This window comes from Chrysemys picta, chromosome 10 (genome assembly GCF_011386835.1).
Source record: "Chrysemys picta bellii isolate R12L10 chromosome 10, ASM1138683v2, whole genome shotgun sequence".
In the NCBI taxonomy this organism is placed as follows: Eukaryota; Metazoa; Chordata; order Testudines; family Emydidae; genus Chrysemys; species Chrysemys picta.
The window spans coordinates 40319528-40335708 of NC_088800.1; the positions used below are offsets into that span (position 1 = coordinate 40319528).

General features: G+C 49.9%; 1 protein-coding gene and 1 long non-coding RNA gene across 4 annotated transcripts in view; both read left to right on the forward strand.

Moving 5' to 3' along the window:
* The window catches only part of LOC101934720 (sodium/nucleoside cotransporter 1-like), a 54180-nt gene that overhangs the window by 13431 nt on the left and 24568 nt on the right, over positions 1–16181 (forward strand). For all 3 annotated transcript variants that reach the window (XM_065558480.1, XM_065558478.1, XM_065558479.1), the window contains 7 exons: positions 6243–6334; positions 6902–7091; positions 12440–12581; positions 13825–13938; positions 14953–15030; positions 15429–15509; positions 16006–16086. In XM_065558480.1, the coding sequence (XP_065414552.1) occupies positions 6243–6334; positions 6902–7091; positions 12440–12581; positions 13825–13938; positions 14953–15030; positions 15429–15509; positions 16006–16086 (778 nt within the window). The remainder of the gene's footprint in view (positions 1–6242; positions 6335–6901; positions 7092–12439; positions 12582–13824; positions 13939–14952; positions 15031–15428; positions 15510–16005; positions 16087–16181) is intronic.
* Positions 13–3034, forward strand: LOC135973766 (uncharacterized). The gene is made up of 2 exons (XR_010590783.1): positions 13–1092; positions 2342–3034. It is a non-coding gene; the product is annotated as an uncharacterized LOC135973766 (long non-coding RNA).

The window sequence follows — 16181 nt, forward strand, 5'->3', positions numbered from 1 at the left end:
GTAACCCCAGGAAGCGTCACTTCTCCCCAAACAGATCCCATTAACCAAAACACACACACTACAAACACAATAGTAAACTAGAGATTAGCACACAACCACTTTGAGTATGTCTACACTGCAAGGTAAGCCCAGGCTCAGACTCAGGCTCAAACCCTAATCCCTCTTCCATCTACACACATCTCTTGGCCTCAGGGCCATGGTCCTGTGACCCCATGAAGCTGGAAGGTCTGAGCCGGACTCAAGGTGGGGCGCAGGGTTCGAGGCCTGTCGTTTTGCAGTGTAGATGTAACACTCCTTGGACTCGGGTTCTTTGAGTCTGCCAAAACTATCCCACAATGCTATGGGTCGACTTCCTTTGTCCTCTCTCTCCCAAGAATCATTAATTGACTCCAGGGAAATGGAAGCACCTCCCCTTGTTCTAGTACAGCAGCTTTGTGGTTAACCCTTTTGTTTTATTCTGACTGCCAAGCTGCAAACACACCTTAGGAGAGCACAGAGCAGTCTGTGTTTGCAACGGATACCAACCAGAAAGTGCACTGCAACATGGTTGCAGGAGACAGCCAGAGCCAGATCTTGGTTAATCTCTGATGCTAGGCCTGCAATGCAACTGATTTTAGTAAGAGTTCTGGAATGCCCATGTATACCAGCAAATAGCAAAGAAGCTGGTAGTGCTGGAAATTTACCAACCAGCGACCAGAGTGGGGAACAGATGAAGGGGCTCAAGAATGAGTACTGCTACTATGAGTGTAGGACTACAGCTGCATCTCTGGCAACTCGCCGGCATCACGCCCTTCTTATGATGAATTTGAGTATGATGGGGACTGTTCTGAGCACTGAGCCACCAGTGGTGCTCGATTACCTGGTCAGCTGGGAGGAGGCCCTGTGGCCTCAGAAGCCAGCAGGGGAATCGTTGAATGAGGCAAATGAAGTGACTCTGCTGATGAAACTGGTCCTAGAGGAGGCTTTGCCACAGGAGCAGCTGCAGCACATACTGGGGCCATACTCAGAGGAGCTTTTTGATACCCCCTGGAGGAACAGCCCACCGTGGAGCTGGCAGCAGAAACAGAAGAGGGATAACTGCTCTGGAGTCTGGTAAGTTTCTGGGTTCGTTTTTCTGTTTGTTAATATGGGAATGGGAGAGATTTCCACTTCATGAACCAATGCCAAAAGATAAGTTCTGGGTAGCAGCATGTAGCTGCTAGTAGCGCATTGTTCCTGCCCTCTGCCCCCACCATGGAATTCCAAACGGATACCAGGAAATACCAGCAGTAAAACAGGCATGTCAAAGAGAATCTTGCCTGGGGAGGTACACATTTTTGCTAGTATTTTCTAGTTTGTTAAAATAAGAACCATATATTACCTTCCCCATATGTACACCACTCGGTACCAACGCCATGGTGTAATGAGCTGCCTGAAAAGACTGAATTGTAGGGTTGGAGGGAGGGGGAAGTGATTCAAATGTCTGTTTTCATATGTAGTCCATTTCTGTTAAATGTAGTCCATGCATTTCATGGGTGATGAAATCATTAATCCCAAATACGACTAGGTGTTTGAAGTCAGTTCAGAAATTTGCCAGGGGGAGAAAGGGGATGGCTGTGGAGTTCCATTCCAGGTGTTTGCACGCCGTCCTACCAGGCTGCTTCAGAAGCCCTGGGGAGGCGCTAAACCATGCGTATGCTAATGCAGCACCCTGTTGATTCGCTAATGAATTCTTACCCAATCCTGGGGGCTGATAGCTGCAAACTTTTCATGTGGCTGGAACTCCATGTCTGTAGTCACATTTCGGGGAAAGGTGTATTTTTCAGGGCTACCTTGGTAGCTCGCCAGCTCACTCCACTCATAGATGTGCTGTTCACTCACCATACATTTGAGCACTTCAGAAGCATACACACCTGATTTCCCACCAACAGCCTGGTCACCAACCTCCTCCAAATTCCATTTAATTTTTTTTTTTTAAATGTTGTGATTTTTAACTTACCATGCTCTCAGCATAAGATTATAAGAACATAAGAATGGCCCTACTGGGTTAGACCAAAGGTACATCTAGCCCAATATCCTGTCTTCTGACAGTGGACAGTGCCAGGTGACCTAGAGGGAATGAACAGAACAGGTAATCATCAAGTGATCCATCTCCTGTCGCTCATTACGAAGCACTTCTTGCACTGTGATTAACTCGGCTGTGTCTAGGGAGCTTCTGTGGGCTGAAGCAGCCTTCTGTCAATATATTGCAGTTCAGTTTCAAAAAGTAATGTTTTCTGTCCTTGAAATTCCAAAATGAGTCTTTGTTCTCCTGCACCAAGCTATTGGAGACAGTAACCCTCTGTGTCTTGTCCTATTCCAGGTCCCTCAACCTCTACAAAGTGCAGTATCTCACAGCTTGCCCACACTGCAAAAGCCTGGGCCAACATACCTTCATGCACTGTTCCAAGAGGAAGGATTTCTGTGAAGAACTTATGGTTGAAGTTCGGGACAGGCCAACAAGCAGGTCAAGTACCAAGGGGAAAGGGGCTTGCGACCAGAGGAAAAACATGCGGAGAGGTGAGCAGAAAATCTCGAGCTGGCTGCATAGCTGGGGACAGTGTAAAAGCACAGGAGCAAGCACTTGATTCGCAGATCCTGGAACAGGAGCAGCTTGGACAACTCCACGGCTAGGTGGCTCATACGATCGGGTTGTATGAGAGGTCAGACACGGCTAGTGTGTCCCATGCAGTCCTCAGTGCTGAATCCCTTCTCTGTGTATGCCTCCATTCTCATCCCGGTGCCAAGCGCCCAGCAAATATGGAAGGAAGGGAAAGGAGAATGGGGGAGGAAGGAAGGGGGGCCATTCAATAGTGTGGAAGGCATGTCTCATGCATAGTTCAACTGATTGCATTTGGTGATGCACTTTGGTCTTGGTTACTTCTAAAGCTTTTGGTGGTGTTGGTGTTTTGGGGAGTAATGGCAGCTGGCTTGGCAGGCAATGGTTTCATATTGTACTTTTCCAATACATGTGTAAAAGTAAAGGTTTTTATTTTATAAAGAAATGTTACGGCCATCACTGCAACACATCAGATAATGTGTATATCAAATAATAACAGTGAACACATGATCAGGGACAGCTAGGAGGTTTTATGCAAAACCCATGTCTCAATACAGCTATTTGCATCTATCCATACATCAATTATTTACATCAATCCATACAGTTTCTCCTCCCAGCTTCATTTCATAAGCAGTCATGTCAGTCAAAAATGCATAACAATCAACCCCCACCCCCCGAAGCAATCAATGCCCCCCGCCCTCCAACCACATTCATAAAGATACTATCCTGCCTCTTCCATTGGGCCATGCAAGTCCATCTCTGATTTCTGTTGCCTGGGTGCACCCAGCTCCAGCTGTGGTAGGTGCCCTCTCTGGCTGAGTGTGCTGGTTCAGCGGCCACTCGCTGTCATAGGTCCATTCAGGGGAAAGGTTATGAAGAGCACAGCAAGCCAGACTAATGCAGACAGCATTGATGACACTGGCATCCAAACGAGTCGGTAAACATCACCAGTGGGATTTCAATCAGCCCTCCTCTGCAGCGTGGGGCACGGGTCATTTGCTGGAGGATTCTCTGCACCTTGAGGTCTTTAAATCACAATTTGAGGACTTCAATAACTCAGACATAGGTTAGGGGTTTGTTATAGGAGTGGGTGGGTGAGATTCTGTGGCCTGTGTTGTGCAGGAGGTCAGACTAGATGATCATAATGGTCCCTTCTGACCTTAAAGTCTATGAGCCTCTGAGTCTCTAACACATAGTCACCCACCGTTCTACACCTGCTGGCCAGGGCCTCGGAGATAAGGGTATGGTTTCATAAGTCAAGGCAAAAAGGGGATTTGCGTGGGGTCCCCAAACAACAGTGGGGACAGTAACTCCATTTATAACAATATCATGTGGTGGGAATAGTGTCCCAGCCTGTCTATGAATGTAGACTCCCGGTTGGAGGAAAACCCTGGCATCTAACATTTGCAGTGCAGCCAGCACTGATGTTCTTAAACTGGCCTCCATGGTCAATGAGGGCCTGCATAACTATGGAGTAGCGCCCTTAGTAGCTTATGTACTCGTGCTCCTTGAGGAGGGCAAACTGTGGGCACGTGGGTCCCATCAGTGTTCTGGCATAATTTGGAATCCCCATGCTCTCAAAGCCAGAGATTCCCTCAGGAATATCTTTCATGCCCGTCACCTTGGGCAGGGCCGGCTCTAACTTTTTTGCCGCCCCAGGCAAAAAAGAAGAGCACCGCCCCGCCGTAACCCCACGCCCCAGCGCCGCACCGCCGACCCCCCCACGCCCCAGCGCCACGCCGGCAAACCCCCACCCCCACCGCGCTGCCCAACACTCCCCCCCAGCGCCTGGCCAGGCCAGGCCGCCCAAATCCCCGGAGTGCCAGGCTGCTCAAACCCCCACTCCAGTGCCACGCTGGGCCGCTCAAACCCCTGGAGTGCCGCGCTGGGCCGGCCAAACCCCCGCCTCCCCCGGAGCGGAGTGGAGCACCGCGCTGCACTGGGCTGGGCTGGCCAAACCCCTGCCCCCCTCAGCACCACGCCACGCCGCCCCCCCCAGCGCCGCCAAAGCCCCACCCCCCCAGCGCCATGCCACGCCACACTGCCGAAACACCCCTGCGCTGCCCGGCCGAAACAAAAAAACAAAACAAAAAAACCCCTCGAGTGCCCCCCGCCACCCCAACATTGGCTGCCCTTTCTGAGGTGCCGCCCCAAGCACGTGCTTGGTCGGCTGGTGCCTAGAGCCGGCCCTGACCTTGGGATAAACGACATGCCTGACCGCCTCAGAAACCTCCGCCACCACTTTATCTGCAGACAACTTTCCAGCACCAAACTGGTTGGCAATGGACCTGTAGCTGCTTGGGGTAGCCAGCTTCCATATGGTTACAGCAACCTGCTTCTGGACTGGCATGGCCACCCTCACGCATGTGTCTTTACACGTGAGAGTCGAGACAAGATGCTCCCAAAACTCCAGAAATGTGCCTTTCTTTATGCAAAAGTTCTGGACCCACTGCTGGTCATCCCAGGTCTGCGTGACGATGTGGTCCTATCAGTCTGTGCTTGTGGCCCTGTTCTGGTCTATGTAGGGAGCATCAGCGACTGTACCGACTGTCATGAGTAGCATCAGTCAGTTTGAGTTTGCCATGTCTGTGTCCTCCCCCTTCTCCTGCTCTATCACTAGCTCTGTCAGACAGAAAACACCACTGAACTGCCCAGCAGTGGCTCACGGAAGTTCTATCTGTGTCCTGAAGCAGGAGTGAAAGGCCACACAAGAGAAGTTCTTAAAGTGCCAACTCCTCCATGTTGCTGGCTCCGGTTGCAGGGAGCACACGGACCAAAATGTTAACTCGGCAGGATGTGTTCAAACTTCCTGTATGTGCGGTGTGGACCGTTAAGTTTTCCCATGCTGTACCACGAACAAAGGGCTAGAGCGGCCACATTTCAGGATGGTGCTAGGAAGTCTGGAATACGGTTGGGTGGACGTGGGGCTGTGTACTGCAGTGTGGATGCTGGATCCCCAGGTTCGGGCCTGGGTTAAAAAATTCTTAACCTAGGGTTGGCAATTAATGTAGATGCTCAAGCCTCGGGTTCTCAAACCCAGGGTCCGCTGACTCAAGTCTCACTAACCCTGGGCTTTCATTGCAGTGTAGACATTCCCATGGTCTTCTGCACACACTGCTTTGCAACATAGCATCAGTCCAGCCGTCACCTCACACTAAGGGCTTGTCTACACTTGGAACATTTCAGCTGCATCAAGAATCCTGGCTCTAGGAGTAGATTGTGGATCCAGGATAACAGATGACCCAGACAGGGGCACTGTGCTATCTCTTGGGTTTGAATCGGGGCTCTCTGGATATAAAAGCATAAGCATCTGCCATGTGAGCTAAAGAGCCATCTCTCTTTGTTCTGGGAGCAGCAGCACTCATAGATCTCTAAATGTGGTCTACCAGCAACAGGTGTTCCAGCCCAAGAGCTCCCATGGAGTCGGTGCCTATGGAGGGCAATGTGGGGCAGTAGTGGGGAGGCATCTTTCCTAAAATCCCAGGAAGGCTGGAGGTGTTTGTGTGACTGCCTGCAGCTGGGAGGCTAGTTAAGATAAATGGGTGTGAATAGGCTGCACCGGATCCTGCAGTTCCTGCTGGGAACAAGTGGCTCTTGAATCAGGGGAGCTTTGCTCGGCAAGCACCCTGTGTGCGCGTTGGTGTCTCTGTTTGCATCTCCCCAGGCGTGCAGCACAACCTGTGTCGCGGGCCAGAAGGGTGTGTAAGGCTCACACCAAGGTGCTCCGGAAGGTCTTTCTGGGCCTCCTGTGTGCAGGTGAGACTGTCAGGCCCTCTCACAACGTGTGGGCGATCCTCCCTGGGAATCAAAGACACTAGAACCAAGAACCCCTCCTCAGCCAAGTGGACTCACCCCCTCAGCATGTTCTCCAGACCTTGGGCTAGTCTGGATTTCTGTGTCCCAAGCAAGGGGGGCGTCCACGCCTTGTCACGAAGGTTGCACCTGAGCCCATCCATCTCCCATCTTTCCAGCTGCAGTGGGCCTGTGTCATTCTCTCCCCGCTGATCCCTGTCAGACTTTCTCCTCACGGGGAGTTCAGGCATCTCTAGGCCTGGACTAGCATGACCCTGCTCCCCGCACCCCGCCTGGTGAACATGCAGAGATGTCTACTTCTGCCTTCCTGTCAGTCCCTCCAGCCCCCAGGAATGGCTGGTCACTACACGCCCACAAGCCAGCTCGCTTGACTGCTGTGGGATTGCCCTGCAGTGGTAGGGATTGTGTGGTGAGGGATGGGGGAGGAATAGCTGGAGATAAGGGAGGGTTTGTGAGAGCTGAGTCTGCCCACAGGCCCCTGAAGCCGCTCACTGCCCTGCTTCTCCTCAGCGTACTTGGCCTATTTCATTGCTGCCTGTTGGCTGGACTTCCAGCGAGCCATCGCCTTGGTCGTTATCACTGGTCTGGTCATCTTCTTTGTGGGCTGGGGCCTCATTCAGAAACACTATGGAGCCAAGCTGACGAAGCTTCTGAGCCCCTGTCAGAAATGCTGCCTGAAGTCCTGGCCGTGGCTAAAATGGTGAGTCTGGCAATAGACACTTTATCCACCGAAAGCAGCTTTCCGCTGGGCTGCATGTTTCACCAGGTGCACTGGGTCTCCATCACGTCAGTGTGCACACACACCCCCAATGGGCATGGGACAGCTGGGCTGGTGGGCACACACGGAGGTTCTCTGTGGGCATGCACTAACTGGGCCTGTGCTGGATTTCACGGCTGGGAGCTGTGCTGAAGCCGGCAGACACATGCTGGCACACACTCCCGCACAGATGTGGCCCTAGAGGCTTCTCCGGGGAGGGATCTGACAGCCGCTGCAGGTGTGCTAAGAGAGATTGTGATAAGATGCACTATGCCTCTCCGTACTGATTGGAGAGGTCTCTTCAAACGATCCCCATCTCTTCCTCGACGGAAGCTGATCTCCACTATGGGGTATTCGTTCAAAGAGCAAACATCCCACCTTGGTCCCTGTGCCTGGGGCACTATGGGTAATTCCTGGACTTTCCTGCCTTGCAGTGCAACCCTTGCTCACACAAGTGTCCCTGACGCACCCCAGTGGTCTCATTGGCTTTGGTCAGGCTACTTGTCCCCATGTAGACACTTACAGACTGTGATCAAGTCACCTCTTAACCTTCTTTTCGATGAACTAAATAGACTGTTTCTTTAGTCTCTCACTGTATGGCAGATTTTCCAGACTTCAGATTATTCCTTTGGTTCTTTTTTTAACTCTTTCCAATTTTTAAATATCCATTTTGAAGTGTGAACACCAGAACTGGACCCAGTGTCCAGCAATGGTCTCCTCTGTGCAGTATACAGATGTCATACCATGTCCCATTTGATGTTACCTTGTTTATCCATCTAAGAATCACATTAACTCCCTTAGCCACAGTATTGCACTGGGAGCTCATGTTCAGTTGGTTTCCACTGTGCCCCTACATCCTTTTCCGAGTCCCTGCTTTCCAGGACTTTAAAGGTGCTATAAGTTCTTTGATCTAATATGTATGACTTTGCATTTGGTTGTGTTAAAACGCTTATTGTGCAATAAGCTCACCTTACCGTGTGATCCAGGTGACTCAGGAGAACTGACCAGTCCCCATCATTATTTGCCACTCCACCAATTCTTGTGTCGTCTGCAGATTTCACTGGCAATGATTTTATATTTTCTTCCAAATCATTGATAAAATATTGAATAGCACTACACTGAAAACAATAGAAATACCATCACTAGATAACCATTTCCTGTTTACTACAGTTACATTTTGAGATCTACTCTTTAACCAGTTTTTTAATCCATTTAATATGTGCTAGATTTTTTTATTCAGAATTTTATACAGGACTCAGTCAAATGCCTTACAGAAATCTAAGTCTATTATGTCAGCCCACTTACCTTTATGAGCTAAACTTGTGATCTCATCAAAAAATGATGACTAGTTTGTTTGACCAGATCTATTATCCATAAAGACATGTTGACTGGTATTAAAATAGAGGGAAGAGAACTTATTTAGCACAGAATCAAGATGTTGAGAGCAAAATTAGTCAAGGATCAAAGAACATGAAGAGAAGACATTCTTAGATTACCTAAATACCAATGCTAGGAGCCAGGGTAACTAATAAGAGGAGCTGGAATTGCTCATTTATAAACCTAAATTTTATTTTGTTGGTATTGCTCAAAACTAGTGGAGTGATTCCCATGATTGGAATGTGAAAAGCAATGATTATGGAGTGGGCAAAAGGGGAGGGTAAGTGGCCCTCTATGTCAAAAACGGTATTACCTGTTTCCAAGTCACTGATAATTCAGAAGAAAATTAATTTGAATATCTATGGATGAATATCCTAATAGATAAAACACAAGATGGGATATTAGTTGGTGTCTGCTACACACCATCAAATGACTAGGGAATAGAATGACTTGCTCTTTATCCACCTATCTTCAATGTGTAGGAAGAAAAGCTACGTGATCATGGAGACTTCAGTTTGAGTGAAATATGCTGGAGGTCTCATGCTGCCAGGACTAAAACACCTTTGGAATTTCTAAACATTATAGATGCCAGTTTCCTAACTCAAAAAGTGTTGCAGCCAACACGGGGGAATTCTTTATTCGACCTTGTCTTGAAAGGTAAAGAGGAACTGATCACAGAACTGAAAATTAATGGTACTTTAGACAAAAGATCATGACTTGATCACATTTATAATGTGCAAGCAGAATAAAGTCCAAACGAGTAATATATATATACCTAGTTCTTTAAAAGGGCCAATTTCACAATGCTGATGAAACAATTATGAGCCAAATCAGTTGGGACAAATTTAAATTTAACCAGAAAAAGGAGAATGCTTATTGGGAATTGTTTAAGAACATTTTACTAGAGACCCAAAAACCCCACAATCCCATCACTGAAGAAGGCCATACTGGTTAAAAAACTGATGTAGTTTAGAAGGGTAATGAAGGCAGCTAAAAAATAATATAGATGGATAGATAGAAAGAAGAAAGGGGAAGTTGATGATAATAAATATAAATCAGAAGCTAGGAAATGTAGAAAATTGATAAGGGAATCAAAGGGACACTAGGTGAAATCTATGGTCAGCAGAATTAAGGATAATAAGGAGTTTTTAAAGTATATCAGGAACAAAAAGAATCCTCACAATGGTATTGGTCCATTACCATATGGAAATGTAGCATCATCGATAATAATGCAGAAGTGTTCAACAGATATTTCTATTCTGTATTTGGGAAAAAACAGATGAGACAGGTCTTAACATATGAGGATGAGGATGATAACACTCTTTCCAATCCACTACTATTTGAGGAGGATGTTAAACAGCACTACTAAAGTTAGACATTTTTAAATCAGCAGGTCCAGATAACTTGTATCCAAGAGTTTGAAAAGAGCTGGCTGAGGCGCTCGTTGGACCACTAATGTTGATTTTCAATAAGTCTTGGAATACCGGGGAAGTGCAAGAAGACTGGAAGAAAGCTAATTCTCTGCCAATATTTTAACAGGGTAAACAGGATGATTCCCATAATTAAGGCCTGTCAGCCTGACATTGATCCTGGGCAAGATAATGGAGTAGCTTGAAATGAGACTTGATTAATGAAGAATTAAAGGAGGGTAATGTAATTAATGCCGATCAACATTGGCTTATGGAAAATAGATCCTGTTAAACTAACTTGTTTTTTTTGTTTTTTTGGGGTTTTTTTTGCTGAGATTACAATTTTGGTTGACAAAGGTAATAGTGTTGATGCAATATACTTAGATGTTTTAAAGGCATTTGACTTGGTACCACATGACATTTTGATTAAAAAACCCCAGAAAGATTAAATTAAAATGGCACTCATTAAATGGATTAAAAGATGGCTAACTGTTAGGTCTCAGTGTAAATGTAAATAGAGAAATACCTGGAAGTAAACATAAAATCATCACTGATAAAGTTGGCAGATGATACAAAAATTGGGGGAGTGGTAAATAACAAAGAGGACAGGTCACTAATACAAGAGCGATCTGGATTGTTTGGTAAACTGGGCACAAGCAAACAATGTGTGTTTTAATGTGGCTAAATGTAAATGAATACATCTAGGAATAAAGAACGCAGGCCACACTTACAGCATGGGAGACTCTATCCTGGGAAGCAGTGACTCTGAAAAAGATCTGGGAGGTTTGGTGGATAATCAGCTGAACATGAGCTCCCAGTGCGACGCTGTGGCCAAAAGGGCTAATGTCATCCCTGGATGCATAAACAGGGGAATCTTGGGTAGGAGTAGAGAGATTATTTTACCTTTGTCTTTGGCACTGATGTGACAACTGCTGGAATACTGGTTCCATAATTCAAGAAGGATGTTGATAAATTTGAGAGAGTCAGAGAAGAGTCATAACACTTGTTAAAGGATTAGAAAACCTGCCCTATAGTGAGAGACTCAAGGAGCTCAATCTATTTAGCTTATCAAAGAGAAGGTTAAGGGGTGACTTGATCTCAATCTATAAGTACCTACATGGGAACAAATATTTAATAATGGGCTCTTCAATCTAGCAGAAAAAGGTCTAACATCATCCAGTGGCTGGAAGTTGAAGCTAGACAAATTCAGACTGAAAATAAGCTGTAAATTTTTAATAATGAGAGTAATTAACTATTGGAACAACTTACCAAGGGTCATGGTGGATTCTCCATCACTAACATGTTTTAACTCAAGACTGGATGTTTTTCTAAGAGATCTGCTCTAGGGATTATTTTGGGGAAGTTCTCTGGCCTGTACTGTATCAGAGGTCAGTCTCGATGAGCTCTGGTTCCTTCTGCCCTTGGAATCTGTGAATCTATGAATTAATTATGCTGCCACCCTTAACTTTTTTACTGAGTGCATCCCATGTCAACCTCTCCGTGATTTTGCCTAAGGTCTATGTCAGGCTAACCAGCCGATAGGTACCTGAGGCAGTGTTGGAGTCCTAAAAACACAAGTGCTGGAACACAAGTCAGTGGGAGGCCCTGGTAGGGAGCAGAAGCTGGATGGTAGTGGGGGAGCTGGGCAGAGGTGGGGATAAGGACAGTGCTGGGAGAAGCCCAAGGAAGCAGGGTGACTCCCCACAGAGCACATCCCATCCCCGCATCCCCCCTACCTTTGCGTGACTCCTGCTCCCTGTGAAGGGTTCTGCTGTCCAGGTGTCCCCACTACCCAGCTCCCGACATTGTCCAGCACTGCAGTGAATGCCTGGTCCTGGCCGCAGCATCCTGGCTCCCTCTGTGCTGACCCGCCACTGAGCAGCCTCCACCTGGGCCTGGCACCCACACCTGACAGCTTGGAGGATGCTCTGCAGCAATGGAGAGAAAGGAGCCACTTGGACCGGGTCCAGCAGAAGTATCACAATGCCGTTCCAAATCTTAGGAAAGTGCCAGGACAGTGTTCTGGCATGACTTGATGCTGACCTGAGCAGGATCTTATATTGCTGAGGCCAAGTCATCATCTGCCAGGTTGGGAAGGAGTCTCCTTACCAGCCATGAATGGTAGAAAGTGTCACCCACGGATGCTGCTGTGAGAGCTCAGTGATAGCAAGGCACCCAGGAGTCTTCTACACTGCAGACTGCCCTGACCAACCGGGGGTCTTTGTCTCCAACGAGAGGAGATGGCAGGCTCCTGTAGGAATATTCCTCAGCCATTCAGCATGACCTCCCTCCTCCTTGGGGCTAACTTCAACCAGCCGCTGCCACTGGGCCAGCTTGGGGACAGGATGTGACTGTGTGTGGTGAGGGACAAGTAGAGTGTCAGCGGCATATTGCTGGCACTGAGCCCTTGTCATCTCACTGGAGGGGGAGAACTGATCCTCATGCTGCCAGGAGTTCCTGCAGCCACGTCACCTGGCCAACTTGCTGTCTGGTTCTTCCCCGCAGGGTGTTCTGGCTGGCCATTCTGGTTGGTCTGGTCACATGGCTGGTTCTGGACACCTCCAAAAGGCCAGAGCAGCTGATTTCATTTGCTGGCCTCTGCGCATTTGTTCTATTCCTCTTTGCCTGCTCCAAGCACCATGCTGCAGTAAGTGGATGTGTTTCCTTTGGGTTCTGCACTTCCATGCAGGAAGGACTGGCTTGGGCCAATGCTGCAGATGCTGCTTCTCCATGGGAAGGTCTCCCTGACCAGCTCAGCTCTGGTTTGTCCTAGGGGCTGAAGGCAGAGGTTGTCTCTGGGAGCATGCACCCTCTTGTTCTGTTTGCATTTGTTATCTCCTGGTGCCCCATAGAAGAAGCCTCTGGGGCACCAGCGGAAAAGGGGGAGGGCGTGCAGCCAGTGGAGCTCACTGGCAGAGATCAGAGAGGCAGCATGGCCAGAGAACAGAGCATAGGCTACCCACTCCTGAGCCCAGATTCTGGCTCTCTGGGTGACACGCCTCTGAGCTTGGGCAATAAGTTCCCCATCGACCTCCACCCACAGTGAGGACAGAAATACTGACCTAGGGCCAGAGTTACAAGGGGGTCGGGCACCCCTAGATGCAGATAGGTACCTAGTGGGGTTTACAAAGCACCGAAGTGAGTTCAGCACCCAACTCCCATTGACTTTTAACCTCACCTGCGTAGGTAATCTTGAAAATCCCACTGGGTGCCTAGCTGAAACATTCGCCTAAATACCTCTGTAATTCTGTCCCCTCCCCCCCACCTGTTTCTTGTTCAGTGGGTCAGGCTCTGCTCTGGGTCACGGTGATGCAGAGCCATTGACAGCAAAGCACCTCTGAGAGTGAGCCTGGCATGTGTGCAAAGGGTGATGTATCCTTACATGGAGGGATTGTTCCCCTGGCCCTCATTCCCTGATTTGCACCATTTCATTGTCTGTCTTCCTGGCCCCTTCCTCTGCTCTCTCTCTGTCTGCTCCTTGGTTTCCTCCAATTCCACCTCCTTATCCCACTTTTTCAGAGTGCACTAGAGCCCATGGGATATTCAGAAAGCCCTGCCTCTCACTGGCCAGGGCCTGGTCAGCCAAACAGAGGTGGGAGGCTCACTCTGGACTGGAGGGATCCCTTCAGAGAAGGGGGGAAGTGCATCTTGCAAGAGGCTCGCTCAGCCCAGCATGGTGGGGTCAGTACTCACATCCCTCACCTGGTCCTACCTGCTGTCTGACTGGGGGTTTCTATGACACCCATCACCATGGCAGCTAAGTGCCTGCTGGCTCCTCCCATGAAATGACAGTGGGGCTTAGAATCATATATGACTAACAGAGGCTAGAGGTTGGAGTGGGAAGATGATGGGACTCAATACATAGAGCACTGCTTTGGTCTTGGTCCCAGGTGCCCTGGAGAGCCGTCTTCTGGGGCCTTGGCCTGGAGTTTGTTCTTGGGATCTTTATAATCAGAACGAATCCTGGATTCGAAGCATTCCAGTGGCTTGGCAATCAGATCCAGGTACCGAGTGCGCTGCTGCCAGACGGTAGGGGAGGTTTGAGGTGGAGCGGGGAAAGGGCATGGAGGTGAGATGGGATGGGCATGTTTGGAGTCAGTGGAGATGAGTGTGGCAGTGGGAATGGGGTGGAGGTGGGGCTGCAGTGAGGTTGTGTATGGAGGTGGGGCTGGGAGGGTGGGGGTGGAAGATCAAGGTAGGGCTGGGGCTGAGGTGGAGGATAGGGGTGGGGCTGGAGGAGTGGCGTGGAGGTGGGGCCAGGTGGGCGGGCATGGGGCTAGGTTCTAACTATTCTTTATTGCTCAGGAGATGGAAGCTTAAGCTGGTGTTGGCCAATAGCCTGCAGGCCAGGCTGTCACGGGGACCTGGTGTGACAAGCTGTTCCTTTATCTGTAGCAGGAAGCTGAGCAAGGAGTGGGCCTGGCTCTGGGCAGGAGCAGTGCAGAGAAGCAGAGGAAGGCTGAACAGTTCTAGGGCTAGGACTAGTAAACTTCCTTGTTCAGCGGTAGCAGAAAGCAGCTCCCTCTGTCCTGGGGCCCCACAGGCTTTGGCCCTTCTCTCATGTTGTTGGTTCCCATAAACTTGTCAGTAAGTGGGGGCTCCCCAATTCCTGTTGCCCTCAGTGTTCTGGCACCCAGGAGGCAGCCTCCCACCCCATTCCCTTTATCTGGGCCTGACTCCTTGCCACAGAGACCCCGATGCTGCCATGAAGTCCCTGATGGCTGCTGGAGCCTTTGCCTCCAGATCATTTGTCAGGCCACTGACACCTCCCTTACACTCCTGGCTCTCCTCCAGTTCCCCCTCCTCCACTCTGTCCAGGGCAGAGGCTCCAGAGGCTTCTCCATGCCATGCAGTGCACACTGGGGCAGGATGGATTGTTGCTGTGATCCCCAGGCAGGGCTAGAGCACTGTGTGAGGGAGGGGGCTTGGGGGCTTCCCCGTGACAGTCGTGACTGAAGAGGCCTTGTGGCATATTCTCCGTAGCACTGCTCCCCAACATGTACCATCTCCCCACACAGATCTTCCTGAGTTACACCACCGCTGGCTCCGGCTTCGTCTTTGGGGACAATCTGATCAAGGAGGCCTTTGCCTTTCAGGTCAGCACGTGGGTCACGGGGAAGACAGTGGGTGTTAGGAACTCGCTTTCCTTTGGCCTGGGTCATCCTGCCAGGCCTACGAGGGGAGGCCATTGGCACCACCCAGGGGAGGGGGGGCATGAGATGCAGAGCAGCCCTGGCTCTCATTCTGCCATTCTGTGCCTGCAGCAAGAGCTGGTACTGTGAGATCCTCCTTCTACCTGCCATGCAGCCCTAGCACTGCCGGAGCCCTAGGGCCATCCTGTGGACTATTCTGTGCTCTTGATTCTGCACCACGCCATGCCCAGCTGCAGGCACTCGGGCGAGATGTGGGGCTTCATCCTGTGCTCTGTCACGGGCTCCCAGCAAGCCCTGCTCGGCCCCTGTGCTGACCCTGTGCGCTGCTGTTCTGTCTGCAGGCGTTGCCAATTGTCGTGTTCTTCAGCTGTGTGATGTCCATTCTCTACTATGCTGGCCTCATGCAGTGGCTCATCCTGAAGGTAAGGCCAAGTCCTGGGTCTCGGGGGATTGCAGCTCTGGTACAAGGGGGGATTGATGGTAGGACCTGCTCCTCCCACATGTTGCTGGGGCTGTACAGGTCTTGGTGCCCCAGTGTTCATGTCACTATCCAGTCTGTCCCCCTGTCCCCCCTTGAAATAACCTAGACTTGCTCGCAGTGCAGCACCCACACAAGTCCCAGAAGCTCCTGGCACTGGCAGGCTGGGGCAGCAGGAATCCTTACGAAAGGGGAACACATGGATGGAAGCTTTGTATTAACATAGGACTCAGCCCCAGAGGGGCTGTCCCGAGCTCTCAGGAGCTCCTGTGGGGCTGTGCAAAGCCCTGGTACTAGAGCACTCATCCCTGGATCTCTGCCTCAGGCAGCACGTCTTGGATCTGGGCCCACAGCCAGGCAGGGTCTGGCCACTGGGGGAAAAGCCTTTGTGAAATGTCCTGGATTTGTCCTGAGGCTGAGCCCTGCCTGCTTCCCTGCAGATCTCCTGGCTGCTGCAAATCACCATGGGTACTACGCCCACCGAGACTCTCAGTGTGGCAGGAAACATCTTTGTAGGACAGGTAAGAGCTTCTAGGAGGCAACCCAGCATCCCTCAGGCTGGGCAGCACCAGGACATGACCACCAAGCACTGCACACCCCCTGCAAGGGGCAGAGT